This window comes from Anopheles funestus, chromosome 2RL (genome assembly GCF_943734845.2).
Source record: "Anopheles funestus chromosome 2RL, idAnoFuneDA-416_04, whole genome shotgun sequence".
Lineage (NCBI taxonomy): Eukaryota > Metazoa > Arthropoda > Insecta > Diptera > Culicidae > Anopheles > Anopheles funestus.
This window is the reverse complement of record NC_064598.1, coordinates 71,368,050-71,389,641: the sequence shown is the minus strand read 5'-3', so window position 1 is coordinate 71,389,641 and position 21,592 is coordinate 71,368,050. Positions and strand designations below refer to the sequence as shown.

General features: G+C 40.8%; 4 protein-coding genes across 7 annotated transcripts; 2 read left to right on the top strand and 2 right to left on the bottom strand.

Moving 5' to 3' along the window:
• Nucleotides 1–235: 235 nt before the first annotated feature.
• LOC125774951 (uncharacterized) lies at nucleotides 236–11,243 on the bottom strand. The gene is made up of 7 exons (XM_049445325.1): nucleotides 10,703–11,243; nucleotides 9,245–9,390; nucleotides 4,514–7,888; nucleotides 4,178–4,349; nucleotides 2,277–4,103; nucleotides 1,571–1,779; nucleotides 236–1,493 (listed from the first exon to the last, which is right to left on the bottom strand). Exons 1-3 carry the CDS (start codon nucleotides 11,241–11,243, stop codon nucleotides 6,776–6,778), a joined length of 1,800 nt encoding a protein of 599 aa, XP_049301282.1. The 3' UTR covers nucleotides 236–1,493; nucleotides 1,571–1,779; nucleotides 2,277–4,103; nucleotides 4,178–4,349; nucleotides 4,514–6,775.
• On the bottom strand, nucleotides 8,795–17,963 carry LOC125761617 (Fanconi anemia group I protein). Of its 2 annotated transcripts, none has more exons than XM_049422921.1 (13): nucleotides 17,725–17,963; nucleotides 16,949–17,642; nucleotides 16,229–16,884; nucleotides 16,054–16,166; nucleotides 15,768–15,992; nucleotides 15,319–15,706; nucleotides 15,076–15,240; nucleotides 14,858–15,012; nucleotides 14,463–14,794; nucleotides 13,867–14,391; nucleotides 13,578–13,794; nucleotides 12,545–13,483; nucleotides 8,795–12,490 (listed from the first exon to the last, which is right to left on the bottom strand). In XM_049422921.1, the coding sequence occupies exons 1-12, from the start codon at nucleotides 17,818–17,820 to the stop codon at nucleotides 12,685–12,687; spliced, it is 4,365 nt and encodes a 1,454-aa protein (XP_049278878.1). In that variant the 5' UTR covers nucleotides 17,821–17,963; the 3' UTR covers nucleotides 8,795–12,490; nucleotides 12,545–12,684. The 2 variants fall into 2 exon arrangements, with proteins under 2 accessions (XP_049278878.1, XP_049278879.1); XM_049422922.1 differs by having other exon boundaries at nucleotides 8,795–12,482.
• Nucleotides 17,964–18,110: 147 nt separating this feature from the next.
• Nucleotides 18,111–20,002, top strand: LOC125761624 (tetraspanin-3-like). 3 transcript variants are annotated; one of them, XM_049422942.1, is made up of 7 exons: nucleotides 18,111–18,364; nucleotides 18,451–18,505; nucleotides 18,572–18,724; nucleotides 18,790–18,978; nucleotides 19,038–19,208; nucleotides 19,276–19,512; nucleotides 19,577–20,002. In XM_049422942.1, exons 3-7 carry the CDS (start codon nucleotides 18,644–18,646, stop codon nucleotides 19,712–19,714), a joined length of 816 nt encoding a protein of 271 aa, XP_049278899.1. In that variant the 5' UTR covers nucleotides 18,111–18,364; nucleotides 18,451–18,505; nucleotides 18,572–18,643; the 3' UTR covers nucleotides 19,715–20,002. The 3 variants fall into 3 exon arrangements, with proteins under 3 accessions (XP_049278899.1, XP_049278898.1, XP_049278897.1); XM_049422941.1 differs by lacking the exon at nucleotides 18,451–18,505; XM_049422940.1 differs by lacking the exon at nucleotides 18,111–18,364 and having other exon boundaries at nucleotides 18,377–18,724.
• Nucleotides 20,003–20,760: 758 nt separating this feature from the next.
• Nucleotides 20,761–21,589, top strand: LOC125761632 (NADH dehydrogenase [ubiquinone] 1 alpha subcomplex subunit 13). The gene is made up of 3 exons (XM_049422954.1): nucleotides 20,761–20,970; nucleotides 21,084–21,304; nucleotides 21,376–21,589. Exons 1-3 carry the CDS (start codon nucleotides 20,877–20,879, stop codon nucleotides 21,511–21,513), a joined length of 453 nt encoding a protein of 150 aa, XP_049278911.1. The 5' UTR covers nucleotides 20,761–20,876; the 3' UTR covers nucleotides 21,514–21,589.
• The last annotated feature ends 3 nt before the right edge of the window (nucleotides 21,590–21,592 follow it).

The following is a 21,592-nucleotide window of genomic DNA, read 5'->3' as shown; positions in this document are numbered from 1 at the left end:
AACTTATCATGATTTCTCACTTTGCCTTGCAATCCAATTTACCAAAGCAGTTAGAATGGCAAGGCTGATCGAAATGAACATGGCTGTTTATATTAAATTGAAATCAAGCACGATCAAAAAGTTGAAGTTGAGGTTAAATAATAAACCGCTTTTTTGCAACCGTTAACCCAATAAACTGAAATACGCATTTTCTCAATGTCTTTAGTAAATTAATAAATTACTGTAGCCAGTAATATAAGCATTTTGTTATAAATAATCGCTATTTTATTACCAAAATTTGCTCATGATTTGAATCGTAAAATATCGTTGTCGATACAATTGGTTGAGTTTTTCTGTTGCATATACATCATAGGTGGTCCTAGAAATGTGGTTCTTCCCTTTCCTATTTGTCGACATAATGCCACGATATGACGCCTAGTTTCCTGGGCCTGGGCCTTTGGATGGGTTCTACTACCTTTGTTCAGTAGTTCTCCGTTACCATGGTACCGACTCCCATTACATAACTATTGCTGCTTACGTAATTTCTTAAAAATATACAAAATTTCATTACCTACGTTTAGAGTAACAATATAAATTTTGAATTGTGGCACAGTGCAGTTTGTAAAAGTGTAAGTCAATTTTGACCTTTTATTTAATTTTCTGCAGCTTCTGTTCCTTCAACCATGTAGGATGTGTCGATTGCAATGCCATGCTTAAAGTTTTCCATGTATTCCTTTCTTATGAATCGCAAGATGCCTACTCATATTAATACGTCTTAATGTTTTTTTACAGATTGTACATGTATCATCCCAATGACTATATTTGTGCTGTTTCAGCTGTCGTTTTAATTTAAATTTCTTCTCACATTTGTCGCAAGAATATTCTTTTTTAGTTTTTAACGTCAGTCTTTTGTTGCTCTCAAGCGGCTTCGAAGTTGTATTGGATTTACCTTTTGTTATTTGTTTTGTTTTCATTTTCATTTTGTTACTTGCTAATGCATGAGTCTTATTATCATCTTGCTTGTTGATGGCACTATCAATTCCAGTGGTTTTGTTTTCTACAACAGATGTGTTGTTCAATTTGTTGCAAATGTTAAAACTTTCCGAACATTCTGTAGAATCGTCGTAAATAAAAGGAGTAATTTCGTAATTTCCACATGTTATGCTTGCACTATCTTCTTCAAAGTTTCCATATGAAAAATCCATTAAATCTGGATGGATTTCATTCGTCACTGCGATACTGTCTAGTTCTGCTTTACACTTCACAGTTGTTATATCACCATCATCGAAATATCCTTCAGACTGGCTCGATGGTAACTCCTTTGGATTGTTATTAAGGCCAATATTTTCCTTCTCCATTTCGTTGTAATTTTGTGCCGATTGATTGTCTGGCAAATATTTGCAATTAAATTTTTCCTGATTTTTCTGCACTAGCTCACTGTAACTGTGGAAGTCCAGCACATTCCACGAGCACTGCTTGCAGGTATACATGGGCAAATCGTCCCTAAACTGTACCTGTAACATATTTCAAATTTGTAATTAGTTTGCGGTATGCAATAGAATCTATTATAACAATTTTAACCTGTACTTACTTCGAAAGGAAATACACTTTTAAGCGCTCTTTGAACCATTCCATCTAAAATAGAGCGAACGTCAGGATCGTCCGTATCCAGGGTTTTTAAACATAATCTACATATCCGTTCACACATTTCTTCGGTCAAATTTTCTGTTTCTTGATGTCTATTTAGTTTGGGAATACAATTAAACTTGGACTGTACTTCTGGGGCAAGCAATAGTTGAACTGAAAAATAAAATATATATGATATAAATGTAGTGCTTAAGCAGAAATTAATGTGCCACAAATCTAATCGGAAGAATCTTATAAGCATATAACAGGTCAAGTTTTTACAAAATCTTCATAGGTATCACTCTTCTGTTTAAATTTACACCTTTACTGTTTTCAGCAGCAATCGGTCTGTTGATAGATATTTATTCTGCGATAGCAACCAAAGAATGAAAATTATGTACATAAAAAAGATGTGTTTTTTGTTAAATGTGTTTAGTTTTATTCTAAATGCAATGACTTGTTTTCGTAATACACGATGCGTGTGGAAAATACGAACTAGTATTGTTCTTTACAATTACTATTACTGTACTGAAGAGCACTAGAGGAACACTACTGGAGACTCGAGATACAAGCTAGGTTATCAAACATTAATCAAACACAACAACGTTCACCTCAAACCGGCTGCTAAACTTATAGGTTCCCTTTCTTCAAACAGACGCTAAAAAACATACCGTTTTAATTGGCCTATTCAGCACTATTTTTCGGTCGGTACATGTTCACCGTGTTAACAACGCAAAAAACTACCCTAATACATTGACTTTATGCAACTAACGTGTAATTATCACATAGATTATGATAAAATTGCAGCTCGTTCCCGCGTTTGGCGTGTACGCGGAATAGAAAACAGCAATGAACTTGTTTGTTTTGATGTTTACCTGGATTGACAGTTGGATTCTGACAGTTACCGTGCTAGTACCAAAAAAATACGAAAGAGAGCGCTACTGGTACATAAGAAGATGTTCGCATGATACTCACGAACTGTTTTGCTGTGGGAAATTAGGTGGTTTGATTATACGCGAAATTATATACTTGAAAGAAAATCTTGATAGATCTATCACATGATGGAACCAGGAACAACATTTCTTCCGGATCGTTTCCACATATCAACGATTGATTATTGGGTTACGTGATATACACATGTCTAGTATGCCATTTTGTAGTTTGTTATGTCAAGAAGGAATAATTTAGAAGCACCGTTCTAGTACATACTAATGTGGAAATCGTTTCCACATTTGGCTTATTTTGCCTTAAGCCTATGCCAATTGCACTGTTTGCCATGGGACACGACAAAGAACTATTGAGCCTATTGTGTTCTAAAACCACGAACTTTATTAAATATCATTGACAAAATTCCATTTCTGCCTCGTTAATCTGTACATTGATTATTCAAAATACACCTTGCGTTATCTCGATCATTTGATCACGTTCTTCGCTCCACGCCGCAGGTTTAATTAATCCTTGAGTATCAACTACTTGCTAGTTACACTACTTTAATGCTTCCACACAGAACATCGGTTTTTGATAAATAAATAATGATAAATAATAAAATGTCCATATAACAAAAAATATCAGCGATCTATGCATCAGCGTGAGAGAGAGCGCTTCGTACAATCATTCTTAATATGGTATCGAAACTGTCGCTGGTTTATAAACTTTTTATTGCACGTATTGCAGCTATACGCGTCCTGGTGGGTTGCAATATGTGCATGTAACGTCTTTGCGGGTAAAGATTTTTGGCAGAATGGGCATTTCAATATTACATGTTCTTGCTTATGATATTCTAACAGCCACTTGGATGCACATTTTTTCTCGCATAGCTCACAAGAATATATTCCATAGGCTTGTTCAATTAAAACAGGCAAGGTCTCTTTTGGATTGTTCACACCGACGTTTGATGATGGATCACTTACTAAATCGTTTTCCATCACAGATGCACATTCCCGGGTACATATTTTTTGCTTCTTTACGACACGCTGTTCATCTGTATCAGAAATGTCGTTTTCATCTTCGACTGTAGTAGATCGATCCTTGTCATAAAGAATATTTTGTTCAACGGCTGTTTGCATTGTTGCGTAGTTCGAATTCTCTGTTTCACCCGAAGTAATTATATACTCTTCGCAAACCATATCCGGACATAATTTGTCAGCACTTTCTTCTAGCATTCTTAAGCTTGCATGATCGGGATGGATTTCATACTTTACTTTTACATCATCCAAGCAAATTTCATTATCTGTCGTTGTAGTGTTTGCGTTAATAGTATTGTTTTCGTCAGATATTTGGGATGAGTTTAATGTTTCAAAATTACTTTCAACGTTCCCCTCATTGATATGTTCGCATGTTCCAGTATCATCTCCGGCAGAATTGTTTTCCACGTTCAGTAATGCTTTCTCCAGTTGTTCCTGATTTTTTTTAACTAATTCGCTGAAGCTTTGAAAGTCCAGTACGTTCCACGAACATTGTTTACAAGCCTGCACAGGCAAATCCATTTCTAAACTTATCTGTACGAAAGTAAAAAAATTACATTGTATCAGTATCACGCTAAACGTAGCTTCAAAAAATAAAGTGCATGTACCTTAAATGTAAATACATTCTCAAGAGCCGTCCGAAAGCGATCATTCAATACTGAGTAGCCACCATCATCATCATCCGGATCCAAAACACACAGGCACAATCTGCATAGCGTATCCTTCATTTTTGTTGTCGTTTCTTTACCAACTTGTTACCTTGTCCCTGATAACTGAAAACTATTCAATCGTAAATATTACACTCTACTTGTTAGGTAAAATATCACCACAATGCCGTCATGCCTGGTATAGTTCTGGAGTTATTTTGGATTCAATATATGGGACAAAGCACAAGCCATTGGCATCATTAGAATGGGATGCATTACCTAGTCACCAGTACGTACCTAAATCACAAATGATTTGTTGTAAAGTTTCCTATGGTTTTAATTTTGTTTTACATATACCAAGGGACACAATGATCAACTGGCAAGCTAATGTTAAAAACTGAACTCCAACTAGCAACTCAACACTTGTGCAAGTGTGGGAACGATATGTGCGGAAGCTTTGTGTTGATTTCTACAACTGATCGATCAGCTGTCGTTCAGATCGCTTTAGATTGAAATTATAGCATCTTAAAAATATTTTAACTTTCACGCTTGCGAAGCGGTGATTCTCAACATACTTCTCTGAATACTTTCTAGAAATATTTATTACATTTTTTTTTCTTATTTCTATTAGGGTTTATTACCACCTGGCAAGAAATTGGTGACTAAAGGGTGTTCAACCAAGAACTGATCAACCGATTAGAATATTAAATATCCACTAATAAGTAACTGTTGCGTTCTTTCTTGTGTAGTGTAAATTATAAGACGTTGATATTGCCCTACGTTGTGTATTTTATTCCTTTCAAAATCACGTCCTATTCCTTGCTCTCCTTGTACGCGACTGACTAAAAAACGTATGCACTGTGGAAACAGTGCTGCCAAAAACTTCATTAGCCACTTCGGTGACAGTAATTCAAATTGTCAGTTAACCTATAATTCATAACTCAACATAGCGGCCACCTAAATTTATCAAATTTACCTTATCCTTTCAAATGGCAACAAACTTATCTTACTAGCTGGTCTTTTATAGATCCCTGCCTTGGTTCGAACGTTTACTACCCGAACGATCCCATCGGGTCCCGGAAAAACCTCTATTATGCGTCCTAAAGGCCAATAGTGAGGCGTTTTCGTATCCTCTTTTAACAAAACCATTTGGCCAACTTTTAACGGAATTGATGCCTTTCTGCGCTGATATTCGTTGTGTAATTCAACAAAATATTCGGTTCGCCAACGTTGCCAATGATTTTGAATCAGTTGCCTAATCGCTTGATAACCGCGCAGCCTATTCGTTGGTATGTCAACCACATCTGGTTCCGGTAACGCATTAATAGGTTTTCCAATTAGAAAATGACCCGGAGTCAAAACGTCAAGTTCCTCAGGGTCCTCCGATAAAGGTGTCAACGGTCGGCTGTTCAGCTGGGCCTCCACTTGCGCCAACATTGTCGCCATCTCACCATAGGACAATTGACGACTGCCTATCACCTTCAGTAGCACCCGTTTAGTAGCCTTAACTGCAGCCTCCCAAAGCCCGCCAAAGTTTGGTGCATATGGTGGACTGAAGTGCCATTTCACTCCAACATCGACTGCATAATTTGCAATACGCTCGATTGACGAATCCTGATGCAGCATAGCAAAGTACTCGTCGATAACTTTGCGTCCTCCTTGGAAGTTCAGCCCGTTGTCAGAGTAAACGTCGTTGGGCATTCCTCGCCTTGAAACAAAACGACGAAACGAAGCCAGAAACGCTTCCGTGGACAATGATTCCACCAACTCGATGTGGACGGCTTTGACAGCAAAACAAACAAAAATTGCTATGTAGGCTTTCTCAGCTGCAGCTCGACGATGGACCGGTTTGAGATAGATGGGCCCACAAAAATCAACGCCTACAATCGAGAACGGCCGAGATGGCGTCATACGCGAAATCGGCAACTGTCCAGGTGGCTGCTGCACTAACGGCGGATTCATCCTGTAGCAAGCTGAACAACTCCGACATACACTATTAACCAACGAACGTCCTTGAATGGCCCAGTATTCCCGACGCATCGCACTGAGCGTCATTGTTGGCCCGCCATGTAATGTGGTGCGATGATAATATTCGGCTATAAGCCTGGCTAAGCGAGACTTCTTTGATATCGCTAAAGGATGCTTATAATTTTGTTGCGTCATATACCTGGCACGGCTCAAGCGGCCACCAACTCGGAGTAAACCATCGGGATCCAAAAAAGCTCCTAATGTTTTCAGCGATGATTTCGATCGCAACGGTTGACCGCTCTGCAACTCCTTTATATCATTAGCAAAATAGATTCGCTGCTCCCTTTTTACTAGCATTAGTTTTGCTTCCGTAAGCTCGCCTAACGATAAAACGCCCCTGTCATGGCGATTTGACATCCGCCGACAGCGATTGATGAACCGCAAACAATAGGCAGTAACCCGCAATAGACGCTCAAAGGTAGAGAATCTATCACACCAATCATCCTTTTCCGCATGTATCGAAAACACTACCGCCTGTTTGCGACGCTCCAATAACTCCTCTTCAGGAGCAACTATATCGCTATGAACATGTCATTCATCTTCTGGATGCTGCAACCAGGACGGACCATGGAACCACAATGTCGATGATAACAATTCCTTGGGCAGTGCACCACGTGAGACAATATCTGCCGGATTGTCGATACCCTTCACGTGCATCCATTTATAGCCATGTGTCAAATCCTGAATTTCAGACACTCTATTCGCTACATAAGTGGCCCATGAATACGAAGGTGCCCGGATCCAGTGTAACACTATTGTAGCATCCGTCCACATGAATGTCTCCACTGCTTGGTGTCTTATCGCTTGTCGTACAACCTTTTGCAATCTGGCAGCCATCAGGGCTCCACAAAGCTCCAATCTCGCCAAAGTAATCCTTTTGAGAGGTGCAGGACGTGACTTGGCGGCGAGCAATTCAACTCGAACACTTCCATCGTTTTCAATCGACCGTATATAGACGCACGCTCCATAGGCCGCCTCCGATGCGTCTGAAAAGCAATGCAGTTGTAAACCTACAGGATTTGCTACAACTGCGTGACGCGAGAATTTGACGTCCTTTAACAGCGCTAATTGAGATCGAAAAACGCACCATCGTTCCTGCAACTCAGCCGGTATTTCTTCATCCCAACCACCAGTTGCTAACCAGAGTATCTGCATATTTATTTTGGCCCAAGCCGTAACAGGTGCCACTAGCCCAAGCGGATCATATATGCGCGCCACCAGGGAATAAATCGTTCTGCGCGTCCAATTCTCGTTGCTCATCCCAATGGTTGAATCAATGTAGAGCTGGTCCGATTCCGTCAACCATGCAATGCCCAGTGTCTTTACTGGTTCCTCCGGAACCTCAAACCTTTTGACTTTGGAAGTCGCCTTTTCTTCCGCTGGAACATTATTCAGCACTTCTGCCCTATTGCAGTTCCACTTTGTGAGGTAGAATCCACCAGATCTCAAAAGCATTGTTAACTCAACCTGCAACCTGGCTGCCTCCTCCACCGACGAAGCCCCACCGATGTAATCGTCGACGTAAAAATCCTCTTTCAGCGCTTGCTTGGCTAAAGGAAACTTACTCCCGTCATCATCCGCCAATTGATGCAGCCAGTGTTGTGAACGGTGATGTTCATTGACATGCAATTGCTGACATTCACTCTGTTCGAAGATTCGCATTCGCATCCAGCTCTTTCATTTGACATTCACGTTAAAAAATGTCATTCGACACAATGACATTTTTTGAATCCATTCATTTGACTATTCGTTTGACCATCAATAGTAGGCTACGCAAACCTTATAGTTTGTCTTGTAATTTATATTCAATTAACAATTTGTTGAACGACTGTGCTTTGCAGGAATCCTTTAGGTGACACAAAATACGGTGTGGCGAGATTACCTGGAGCAGTGATTGAGTGAAACCGTAATAAATCGCCCAAACTAAATCTTCATTGATTTCAATATAAAAAAAGAATATCTTAGTTTTATCCCAAAAATGAAAACTTCATTAATGATTATTTTGTTCCCAGCGTCCACGCATTATAATTTACGGAATTCCTTCGGATATTATGTTTCGAAAAAAATGTCAAAAAATGTCAAATGACATTCAAACTACACTGTTTACATTTCATGTCGCCGCAGAAACTATGACGGTAAAACAAAAATGAATATCACTCCATGAATGTCATGTCATGGCAACGTAGAATGTCTTCGAAGAAAAATTGATTTTGATAGACGCTTGCTACGAATGTCATAAAAAATGTTAACAGTTCACAACACTGGATGCAGCACTCGAACCGCCAGAAAAGAAGACGACGCGAGACCAAAGGTTACTCGTTGTAGCTCGTAACATTCTAGTGGCCGATCCGGTGAACTTCGCCATAGTATTCGCTGCAACGACGTGCAATCGGAGTGCACCTTCACTTGCAAATACATCTGTTTTATGTCGGCAACCAACACCACAGCTCTCATGCGAAATCGCAATAACAGCGCTAGCAAGTTATCCTGGATAACTGGACCAGTCATTAATAAATCATTGAGAGATTTGCCTGTGTCCGTTTGCGCCGATCCGTCGAACACTGGTCTTACTTTGGTGCTTGTGCTCGATGTTTTAATAACCGGATGATGCGGCAAATAATAAGCAGTGCTTATATCCTCACAGCTCAGTGTCGTATCAACTTTGACTAAAAATCCCCTTTGGATGTAGTCATCAATAACGGCTGAATATTGCTGCTTCAAACTCTGGTCTCGATTAAAACGACGCTCCAGTTGCAGAAATCGCTTTCTTGCCGTCGCCTCCGAATGTCCCAATTGCATCCGCACATCTCCCTTTAAAGGTAGTTTCACCACATATCTACCTTCACCATCCCGATGATGGTGTTGCATAAAATGGGCTTCGCAATCATTTTCCTCTTGTGTGCGCAATGGTGCATGGTGAACTTCTTCAATAGTCCAAAATCTTTCGATTAAATCCTCCAACCGAACACAAGTACCACAGGTAATATATGGATGGCTTACCTTGGTTTGCGGATTCTTCGTATGCACTTGTCCCACGGCTACCCATCCGAATACCGTGTGGATGAATGTTGGAAGTGCAGTTCCAAAATCGGCACGCAATATTCCGCGGCTATCTGGCTTCAAGTAATCAGCGTAAAATTCAGATCCTAAAAGCAAATCAATATTAACTTTCTCATCAAAATAAGGATCTGCTAGTACGAAGTTAGATGGAAGTTGTTGACGGCTGATTTTTGCACCACTCGCTGGATTGTATTCTGTTATTCTCGGCAGCACCAGAAACTGCATGTTTTCCTTATATTTTCCATCTCGGGAACGTACTTTCGCCATGACCGATGTCTGCAGGCTAATTCTCGATTCACCAACCACGGATAGAACCGTACTCGTCTGTGAGTATGGCAAGTTCAGTCGCGCAGCTAGGTCTTTGGTCATCAAGCTTACTTGTGAACCACTGTCGATCAGCGCTCTAGCTGGCAACCACTTCCCACCGCTGGTTTTCACGTGGACTATAGCGGTCGACAAAAATACAGTACCAGATCCTTCTCCAGCTGACGCATTAACTGCTGCATTCTGACTTGGTGTGTCTTCTAGAGTGGCTCTTGCTGTCCCGTTGTTCTCACTATGCAGCAAAAAATGATGCTTTCTGTTGCATACAGTGCATCTCGCGCGAGACCAACACCTTGCCTGAAAATGCCCAGGTTTTAGACAACTAGAGCACAGCTTTTTTCCTTCAACTGTTTCACGCCGTTGTCCCACAGTTAATGCACGGAAAGCATCACAATTGTCTATCAGGTGCGACCCACCACACTTCATGCATTTGGCTTCCACCGCCACATTCGACGCAACACGACGTTCACTGACGACTTTGCCCGTCGCCTTAGGTTTATCGACAGCAACAGCGTCCATGATGCGCGTCTGGGCTGATTTTTGCACCACTCGCTGGATTGTATTCTGTTATTCTCGGTAGCACCAGAAACTGCATGTTTTCCTTATATTTTCCATCTCGGGAACGTACTTTCGCCATGACCGATGTCTGCAGGCTAATCCTCGATTCACCAACAACCGATAGAACCGTACTCGACTGTGAGTATGGTAAGTTCAGTCGCGCAGCTAGATCTTTGGTCATCAAGCTTACTTGTGAACCACTGTCGATCAGCGCTCTAGCTGGCAACCACTTCCCACCGCTGGTTTTCACGTGGACTATAGCGGTCGACAAAAATACAGTACCAGATCCTTCTCCAGCTGACGCATTAACTGCTGCATTCTGGCTTGGTGTGTCTTCTAGAGTGGCTCTTACTGTCCCGTTTTCCTCACTATGTAGCAAAAAATGATGCTTTCTGTTGCATACAGTGCATCTCGCGCGAGACCAACACCTTGCCTGAAAATGCCCAGGTTTTAGACAACTAGAGCACAGCTTTTTTCCTTCCACTATTTCACGCCGTTGTCCCACAGTTAATGCACGGAAAGCATCACAATTGTCTATCAGGTGCGACCCACCACACTTTATGCATTTGGCTTCCACCGCCACATTCGACGCAACACGACGTTCACTGACGACTTTGCCCGTCGCCTTAGGTTTATCGACAGCAACAGCGTCCATGATGCGCGTCTGGGCTCGCAAAAAGTTCAATAAGTCGCCCACCGAATTCTCATTGCTCTCTTCCACACGCCGTTCCCATTTTTGTTGCGTGCTTAGGTCCAGCTTGGAAATAATAATTTGTGCCAACAGAATACCCCACTGGTCGGTGCTTTCACCAAGATGTTGCAAAATCTTCAGATTGCGCTCGAAACATTCGATCAGCCCATGGATGTTCTCATTGTTTGCTGTCTTCATCTGTGGCCATAGCAACATCGCATTTACGTGGCGCTTTTTCAAAATATACTCATTGGCATAACGCTTATTCAAAGCAGCCCACGCCACATCGTAATTCGCATTGCAAACCGGTAATGCATCTATCACTTTTAATGCTTCCCCTTTGAGCGATCTTTTCAGGTACAGCATTTTTTCCACTGAAGAGAGCCTTTTATTGTCGTGTATTGTCACAACAAACATATCATGGAAGGATAGCCATTCATCATACTTCCCAGAAAATTCAGGTAGTGTTAAGCGAGTAAGCCGAACCGCGTCACTTGTACTGCTGTCCTGCTCTGGTTTCACTCGCGCCATATCGCTCACTTCGCCTAATTTTCGCAGTAATTGTCCTTTCAATCGAACCACTGAGCTCTCCATGTTGTCGTATATTGCGTCGTTTTCTTCGGTTCTTTCTTTCGCATCTATCTTTCTAGCTATTACCTGGAATTCCCGCCAACGATCGTTTAAGAGTTCGATACGCGGTGTCAATTCCGGGTAATCCTTTTCCTGATATTCCGCTAGAAATGCGTCCATCCTTTTCACCGATCGCACAATACGATCACGCTCACGTTTTGCATCGCTCACATCACAAAACAGTGCGCGCCGCACCGTATTTGGAGATTCAGCTTCCTCTGAAAAACCTGCGAAAGGTTCTTCCTCATAAACCGCCATTTTTCACGACACTCAACTGAAGAACTCCAAAGGACACAAATCGCTTTGACGATTTATATGAGTCGCTCCAAAACGTACAAGAACAAGATAACCCATATAGTGGTACACAATGGATTTCACACGCAATTCGCGATTTTCACTTTAACAGAAATCCCCCCAGATTGTTCCACTTCGATTGTTTTTCGTATAGGTAACCAGTACTATCACAAACGCATTAAACTTAACCAATCCTGGTCACGGCACCAATGTTGCGTTCTTTCTTGTGTAGTGTAAATTATAAGACGTTGATATTGCCCTACGTTGTGTATTTTATTCCTTTCAAAATCACGTCCTATTCCTTGCTCTCCTTGTACGCGACTGACTAAAAAACGTATGCACTGTGGAAACAGTGCTGCCAAAAACTTCATTAGCCACTTCGGTGACAGTAATTCAAATTGTCAGTTAACCTATAATTCATAACTCAACAGTAACTATTAAATCAGTAATTAAATTGCAAGTTTGTAAGGAAACTTGGAGAATCTCCTAGATGATCAATTCATTTGTGTGTGAGTTAAAGTAATATATACTTCCTTCTAGGAGCAAAAACTTTATTTTCATGGATTACACTGTTTGAATCTTAATCAACCTCATTTACTTACTTACTAATGTACTTATTTGCTTTTCGTTCATTACCTGTCCGTAGTTTGTACTAAATCAGGCTTACCTTGGTGCCCTCATCTGTAAATCTAATAAAAAAGCTGTTATAGTCAAATATCACAAGCTTTATTTAATTTGTTTACCTGATGCAGTTCGCTTCGGTAAATTCAGTTCGCTTCGGTCCAGTTTTTAAACTTCAAAATCAGCAAATAGTATGCAAGAATAGAGTAGTTGAAGTTTTTTCAGTCGATGTTTTATATCATAAGTAGTGGATTGTTTTATTTCATTCCGCGTTACTTTTTCTTGCGCTTCGTCTCGGCAATCCTAGGGTACGTGTACGCGTTACTGGTTGATCCACCTGAACATCGGATTCGGGAGCCGCATTCTCCACATCCGGCACGGTGCCGAATTCTTCCAGCACGCGTTTGTTTATCTTCCCCACAGTGCCTTTCTTTTTTGTGGGCTTGGATTTTTTATTTGCCACCGATGTCTCTTCTACAGCTTTTACGTTTTCCAGCGCTCGTTTTTTCGCCGATTTTCTAGTGCGTTCATTCAAACGGGCCAAATTTTTCAACACTAGCGCTTCCGAGCTCATGTGGCTGGTTGCATTTGCTTTCGTTTCCTGAACGGCACCGGTAACTTCAGAACGGTTCGAACAAGCCGTACGATTGATATTTTCTTCATCATCGTCATCGTCCTCGTGTCGGTCCAACTGGGGTTCCACTTCTTCCTCGTCAACCGTTTCTTCCGGATTGGTTCTATCAGTGATTGTCCTCTGTATCGCTTCGACCAACGCAGACGTCTTGATGCGAAAGTCTCGCACCGTGCCCATATGTAGCAGATAAGTTAAATCTTTCTTGGTCTTTTTGCTTAACTGCATAACGATCTTGTTAAACGTCTCAATGCGGAATACAAGCTTGGGAATCAATTTCGTCTGTCGTAGTACTTTATCGCGATTGGATTTTGCCGAACTGGGTTCTTCTTCTCCTTCCTCCTGTCCAATAATGTTCTCCTCAATAAAGGGTATAAGATCGTATATCTTCGACGCAAGTGGTTTAGATGACTTCACCACCAAATTGAACCTAATAATAAACGGAAATATATAAAGTATACTCTTGTTATATATCAATCTTTACAGTAGGGCGCAAATTTTTTGATGCCAATAGACGAACATACTTAGTAACGTCATAGGCGATTGGAACAATCGAATGACGAGCCAAAAAGTGTTTGCTTAAATTTGCGAGACATCCGTATACTGAAAGCAACAGTTTGATTAGCGCATCCATAGTTGACCCGAGCGGCAAATTAGCATTACATAAATGCGTTAAGGATCCTAAAATGTGAACCAACTGCGAGCAAATAGATCGTTCGATGGACTTCAACAACTGTGACGCTGAATGATTCCAAAAAAAACGAATACTAAGTGATTAACCATTCGATAAGCCATTAGCTGGTAAATACTTACTCTGATCTGTGTCTTCTAATCCGAAAACTTTCAAACGCATCATAAGGCTGTTACTGCGTAGTATCAAATGTTCAATCTCCTCTACCTGTTGTCGAAAGATCGCACACAAACAGTGAAATGTCGGTTCCGCTGTAGCGGAAGTAATTGATTTAAAGTAAAACAACGGATTTGTTTCTTCGGTAGCTATTTGACCAAATTTTAACTCCAAACGAATTGCTATCGAATCAAAATATGCTCCAGTTTGTGTGCGCATACGTAAGTCGAACAACAATCGATGCATAATAGCGAACGATTTCTGCTTCAGTTTAGTGTTGATACAAAAATTCTGCATCCATTCGTAACCCTGCGCCAAATGATCTTGTGTGATGACAGGTGATTTGTACAGCAGTTCCAAACATTGTAACAATCCCACAATGATTTTATCTCCGACCGATTCCGGTTCGTTTCCATCTTTGAAGTACCAATCCACGATCGTCTGCAGCTGCACCAGTAACTCCTTCTTAAACGACGGACCTATTGTACAACCTTAAGAGATCGAACCGAACAAAAGGTATTGGTTTTCACTTCAAGCAATGCACAACATCAGAAAAACTTACAAATTAGTTGTAGAAAATCGTTAAACTTTCGCTCATACAATTCGATCGCCGATGTTAGAGCCTGTCGGAAACAGTCAACAGCAGCCTGTACAACGAGCAAACTACCGTTTTCGGCCAGCTCGGAAGTTTTCTTTATACATCGATCGTATACTAGCTTGGTGCACTCAGCCAAATGGCCAAATATACGTTTGCTGTGATTCACTTGCCAATAATCGGGAAGCGATCGTAACCCTTCCAGCCTTTGACAGGCTATTTTAAGTATATATTGCTGCAAATCTCGATTCCCACGGAATAGTTTAAGATCTTCCTCCTTCGCATAATTGGTCATGGTACTAGAAGGAGAGAAAATAAAGAAAATTGTTTTTGCATCAAAATTGATCAAAGTCGCAACTTACTCAAGCGATATTCGTAGAATTTTTTCAATAGTGGCCAAGTCCCATATATTTTCTGGTTTGAAACCAGTTCCTGCTTTTAATTGTCCTGCTAATGTGGAAGTATTGATGGTGTGTTCAGAGGCAATCTTTTTATTTCCCTTTTTCGGTTCCATTTTCTGTATGAAGGAAAGGAAAATGTAAATCATAGCTACAGATATTTTGGAAATCACGACATGTACCTTAAAATTCTCAAAACAATGCTGATGGTGTTTAAACAAGCGTACAAAATCACGCAACAAGATATTGTCGTGGTTTGTTTTCCAGGCACAATATGCCATAGAGGCCTCTAGGACATTCAAATATTGTGTAGCAACAACGGCACTCTTTGTATCCAGCTTACCAACCTGTAAGTGTGAAACAAAAGTTAAACAAACTGAAACCTCCTTCGACGGAATTGCGAAATAAACGCGAAACAATCTTACTATTCCCATATCATCCGGGCTGAAATTATCAATTCGTTCGACGATGAGTTGTAACGTGTTTTTGACCGCACTGATATCATGCTGGACATCGTGCTGGTCGCAAAGCACTACACAATGCACCATAAACGCTGTCAACCGTCCGACATTGTCGTACACCACTATGGATCGCTGTTCATCCGATGGATCGTCCTCGTTCAGTTCACCCTTATAACGGACACACTTTTCGAAATCAATTCGGAACGATTCTTTCGGGTTTTCTCCGAAGAAACTTTCAAAGTGCCAATCAATGAACTGTAGCACGTGCGGCAATAGCTGGGTGTTGAATTCAACCGCTCTCCCAAGCGCTTCGTAAAGCATTTCCCTGACTTCAAGCGTCTGGGTAAAACATCTGCAAAGTACGTAATGAGTTACATGTTGTTGAAAAATACAAAGTTAGATTATTTACTTACTTCCGCAAAATTCCCATTATTTCAAGCGTTAGCATATCGAAATGCACGTTAGGATTGTTCGCTGAACCGTACGCGGCTTGTGACAGCAACGACATACCGGAGATCGTGAGTTGTGTATAATTGCCTGCGCCACTGCCCATGATAGAGCGACGAGAATTGTTATTTTTCAATTGCTTCAAAAGCGAACAGAATCCAAATACACCCATTATGCGTGTTGATATTTCGCTGTGAAATAAACCAACGCTATTACAACACTCTTCAGCTAACATTCGTAGCTATTTTTTACCCATTGTACATAGCCTTCCGCAATACTTCGATGTACCGATCTCGGATCGTGTGCGAAATGCGCAGCAATGGAAAAATGAATGCCATAAACCGCATGGCATGGGTTCCATTTATCTAGAAAAAAATGGGAAATATTAGCATATACTTTGCACAAAAGGAACCATTTTTCCCCATACCAGCAGTAAATAGTCCATGATAAACTGAATCGTGTTTGTGCATTCAGAGACGGTAAGCGCATTGGTTAAGCTTAGCGTTGTCAAGCAAGTATTAAACTGCGTTTCTTCGAGATCGGCAAACAGATACTTCTTAATTTTTGCGATAATACCATTGCCAAAGATGAATCGTCTCTTGATGAATAGCTGAAAGAAATTGATCGCTATACCGTGCAGCTTCTGTTGCTTCTTGGCTAGCAATAATGCGAATGCGAAATTAATAAGTCCCGGTGTTACGACTTCCTTTCCCTCCTGACTATTTTCCGTCAATGTGCTAAACAGCTGATCGATACGTGCAATCACCGATGGTTCAATGCGGCCTCGGCACCAAGCAGATTGAGTGCACATTTCACGCTCTTTCTCACTGATCGCTATTAGCTTGATGAGAAATGCCATGATGGGCGATGCAACAACATCGGTTGTGTCCGGTTGTCGGTTTATTTTGCTCATCGCAAGCAGCGCCCCGACCAGAAAGGGGGTAAGCAATACTTCTGGGTTGTTTTGAAATGGTTTAAACATGGCTACAGTTTGCGTTTCATCGACACGAAATTCGATTACGTTCGACAGATGAAACAGGATGGTTTCTTCCGCTTCTCGAATCTCACTATCGGAATAGCGATCTAAAAGAGATAAAAACAAATACCGATTAAAGCATAAATCCATCCGGGGGTTTCCTAATCTTACCAATACTATCGAAATCGGTGGTGTCGCTGTTTTCATTCGACAACAGTTTCTTGTAGTAATTCTTGTGGAAATATTTCTGCAGCGCAATCAAGGGAATCACCAACAAACCTGGATGCTTCAAGCAAACGTGAAACAGTTGACACGCCAGTGGGGGAAGCTCTAGCGGTTCTATGTTTTTCAGATTATCCGACACTTTCGTGACAAAGATACTGGTTTCGTCTTTGGATAGAGTGAAATCTCGAAACATTCCGCATAAAGGTGTGAGAATGGCTAGTTGTAGCTTCATTTTAAATATTTCCTCCAACAGTTTCTGGCGATATTCGGATCCACTCAGAAGCAGACCATTGGCGTTGAATCTTCCGGCACTGCCAGACAGTTGGAGAATCGTTTGAGGTAGCAAATGCTTCCATGTAATACATTTCGGATCACCAGCCCGGATTGATTCGATGCATAGTTCACAAATTTCTACCAATTGTTCCGAAGCAAGGGACGGTAGGTCGGTCAAGAATCGTGCAATCAAATCGAATATCTGCTTCGTTGAGAGCTCCACAACGTTCAAGTGCTGAAGTACAGCCATAACTAGCTCGAACCGTTTGCCGGCACTTCGCTCCGAATGTGCTAATCCGAGTAAGGTAAAGTGCCAAAGCGTGTACCCATCAATAGAATCAATGTTAGACACAACCATGTCGATAATCTAAAACAATCAACAAGAATGAAAATGGAATAGCATTTTTGTTATCAAAGTTTTTTTGCATTCCATCGAACAATTTACTCACTTGCGATGTTGGCATTTTCTCTAGCAATTCCTTCAATTCATCGTTCTGTCTTTTTTGACCCAACTTAATCACGGAAGTTACAAGATTAGGAAGCATTTTACAAAAGCAAACACACACAACACGTATGAAACAAAACCGGCGTACAAGACTTTACACGAAACTTTGTAAACATTCAAATCCCGCGCAACGACGTTGACTTATTTTATTTTTTTTTGTTTGACAACTCCAGTTTCGTTCCAGGTATATAGAAACAACATGTGACGAATAATTTTAAAATCGCACCAAGCTTGTAAAAACCTTGTTTTCCCATGGAAAACGTTATTTCATTTTCATACGCGTTGTTGTAGAGTGTCGAAGTGTTGTTTTTAGTGCAATTTCGCTATTTGTGGAGTCTAAGCAAGAAAAATATCCAAAAAATAAGTCACTCTACAGGAAGGAAATATTTTTCTCTTTCCTCTTAACATTCCGATCGTAGACAAGCGGTCCGACGAGTGCAGTTCTGGGATGGTTAACCCCGATATTTGCATAGTCAGCGATACGCACTGAACAGCGCTTCAAGCTTTTGTTTTCATCGTCTCCCCTATACGCTAGTAATACGATTTGAGGGGGAAAAAGTTTTCCATGTGCATCATGTTGAAAGGTAAGCAGATTGATCACCGGCCAAATTACAAAACGTGCGGCACACGACGCAATACGACAAAACGAACCAACGAAAAACAAACAAAGGCACACTTATGCTGAGGATGTTGGTGGAGCACCGGGGATGATGCAGTAACAACCGGTGTGTTCTTATCAGTGATTGCCGTACGGTGTTGTTACGTGTGTGCGTTTTTTATTTTTCTTGCAGGCAAGGCACGGTAAAAATTTTTCATAGCTCAGTTCGACACAGCTGCAGACGAGGCGGAGGTTTGTCATCACAATGCAAGAGTTAAAACTGCCCGGGGGTTGGTCCAAGAAATGGATCAAGATTTTCTTCTGCTTGATCTGCACCATACTTTGTGTAAGTGTCAAATTCCCAGTTGAACGTTCGCCTAGTGCGTATTAATATACGGTAATTCGTTTCAGTATTTGGGGGTACTGTTGTTAACGATCGGATCGGTATGCAGAATGCAGTATGAAGCGCTGGATGTTCTCATGGACATTCGAATGTATCGATTGGTGTTGTTCCTGATGTTGGTTGGTACACTGTGTCTGGTACTAGCGTTCATAGGATTCATCGGTACATGGAGAGAAAACCGCCCTGTATTGTATACGGTACGCATTCCGTGAGAAAAATGGCAAAGATTCTGTTAAATCGTTCTTTTTCTATGCAGTTCTGTTTGCTGTTGATCGTTTTTTCACTAATGGAGGGTACGGTGGCTTTCATTGGATACACACAACGATACAATATGGAAATAGAAATGGAAAGCAAACTGTGGTTTGCCGTAAATAAGTACCCCGTCGATGTCAGTTGGCAACCGTACGTGGATTCGTACCAAACGCAGGTTAGTTAACGTGCGAATAAGTGTAATGACTGTAAAATGTGTAAACTAAACAAAACTTTTATTCTAGCTAAAATGTTGCGGAGTCCACAACTATACCGATTGGTTTGCGGCGCAACCTCCAGACGAGCTCACGTCGAACGATAAGGATCTGATAGCACAGCTTGTTCCACTTTCCTGCTGTGATGTTGCAGATACAACGCAATGTACAATCTACAATGTTAGCTGCCATACGAGACTGCAAGATATTTTTCGCGATACTGGAAATACGGTAATCACTAACACGCTAACAGCGGTGCTGCTACAGGTATGTTCTGTGGATTGATAGTAAACTACGGTATCGGCACTAATTTCTTTCCATTCCATTGTAGTTATGTGCGGCTGGTTTTGCGTTCTTTTTAGTGCGTAAATTGAGATTGTTTACATTCATGAATGAAGAGCTGTTTTATACGGAAAAGCGGAACCCATTTGCGTACTCCAAAATGCAAAGCACGTCTCGAGTCGAGTGACAAATTGTAAAGTAAGATTATTAGCTTAACCGTAATGCCATGTATTTTTAGTCATGAACTAGATTTGCCCTTTGCGAAACATTAAGCCTTTGTGTAACAGTACTGCAACGCTTATCAGTTTGAGCCTATGATAAGACACAAACGATAACGTACTACGTTGTTATCGTGTGTTACTAATTCTTCTACCTATAGGGGTGGAAGATTTTTGGAAAGGTACCCCTTTCTAGAAACACATGTTTTCTTTCCCCTAATTAAATAGGTAATAAATTTTATTAGATCAAACATTCAGACTGCATTTAAATTGTTAAAAGTACACTAAACACACAATTTTTGCTTCCAGTTTGGTGCTTTTTGCTCTAATTAGTTTAACAATAGTTAAAATTATTCTAAACAGAAGGTTGAAATTATTGACCTCAACGTTACAAATACATGCTCGCTACATAGACTAATGTTCTTTGAAGGAAAACTTAGAGCAGATTGTATTTCCACTGTTTGGCATTGGATTTTTTAAAACAATTAGTCATTTGGGTCCGAAAGATGTTTTCTAAATTAAATTTTGTTTTGTTTTGTTTATTTTTGTTTGTTTTGTTTTTAAATTTTGTTAAATTATCGAACAGAGTTCGTCTACTTCATATCATTGCTCCATCTCAACATGAATCTCATACGACTGTTCTGTTCATGTAGATGACCAAAAAGGAATTTCCGGAGTCTTCTGTGTCTATTGGTGCTATTCAAATGACTTGGTGAGTCAATGAAAGCCTAGGAAATCTTATTCGATGTACGATGGCTAAAGTTTGTGGTGTTTCCACTATTCTCTTTCCACACAAGTATTATATAAGGGCATATAAGCTGCACAAAGCTGCCGAAAATTGGAGCACTTACCCTACTTCTTTATAGTTCTTTCAGAGAACATTTCATTATTTGTAATCAAAGACGTATTCCAAACCGTACTTGATCAACTGTACTTTTGAACGAGCGAGCTGTACTGAAAGAGAAGTATGTAACTCCATCGTATAGACCCGTTGGACAGCAAAGTGACGTAAATGAACTTGACAACATTTATCAAAACAACATTTTCACGACGATTTTGGACGACTTGCGAAAGAACCGTCCCGGGAGCTGTGGATTTGTTTGTTTGGTAAAACTCACGTGAATATTCAGCATGAGCACTCCCGCTAAATTACAGGACCTTCCACCGAAAGGAGGCTACCAGAACATCCCATTCAAGCGGATCCCTGCTAAGACCTACTTTAAAGGTAAGCTTTATTTGCAAAAGTGTTGATTATGTCATCACAACATTGCCGGAGGAATGGATCAAATAATCACAATGCTGGCTGAATCTTTTAACTTTTTGTCTGTAATTTTGCAGGATGGCAAATGATCGCTGGTTATGCCGGTATTTCGACCGCTGGATTGTTTTTGTACTGGCTGAATGTGAAGGAAAACCATCGAAATGAGATTGAGATGCGATCCGCCAAGAACGTCATCTATCCACTGCTGCTAGCAGAAAGAGATCGCGAGTACCTCAAGCAGCTACGACGAAATCGTGATGAGGAGGCTGAATTGATGAAGAACGTGGAAGGATGGGAGGTATGAAGTTGTGTAAATTAGCGTACATGGCAGTTGCAATTCAATTGTGCGAAATGTGTCTATTTTTTCAGGTTGGCACTTATTATGGTGAACCGGTGTTCAAAACGATCCCCAAGGATAAGCTGGTAGAGCCGACGTTCCAAGAGTTTTATGTACACACTGATTACAAACATATGGCTAAGCGTTCCGATATTAAATTGATGAACTAAGGAACTCTATGATGCCAGAAGTGGGTCGAAATTGTAGAGGAATGTGTTATTAAGAATAAATTCAATTCGAAACTAATCT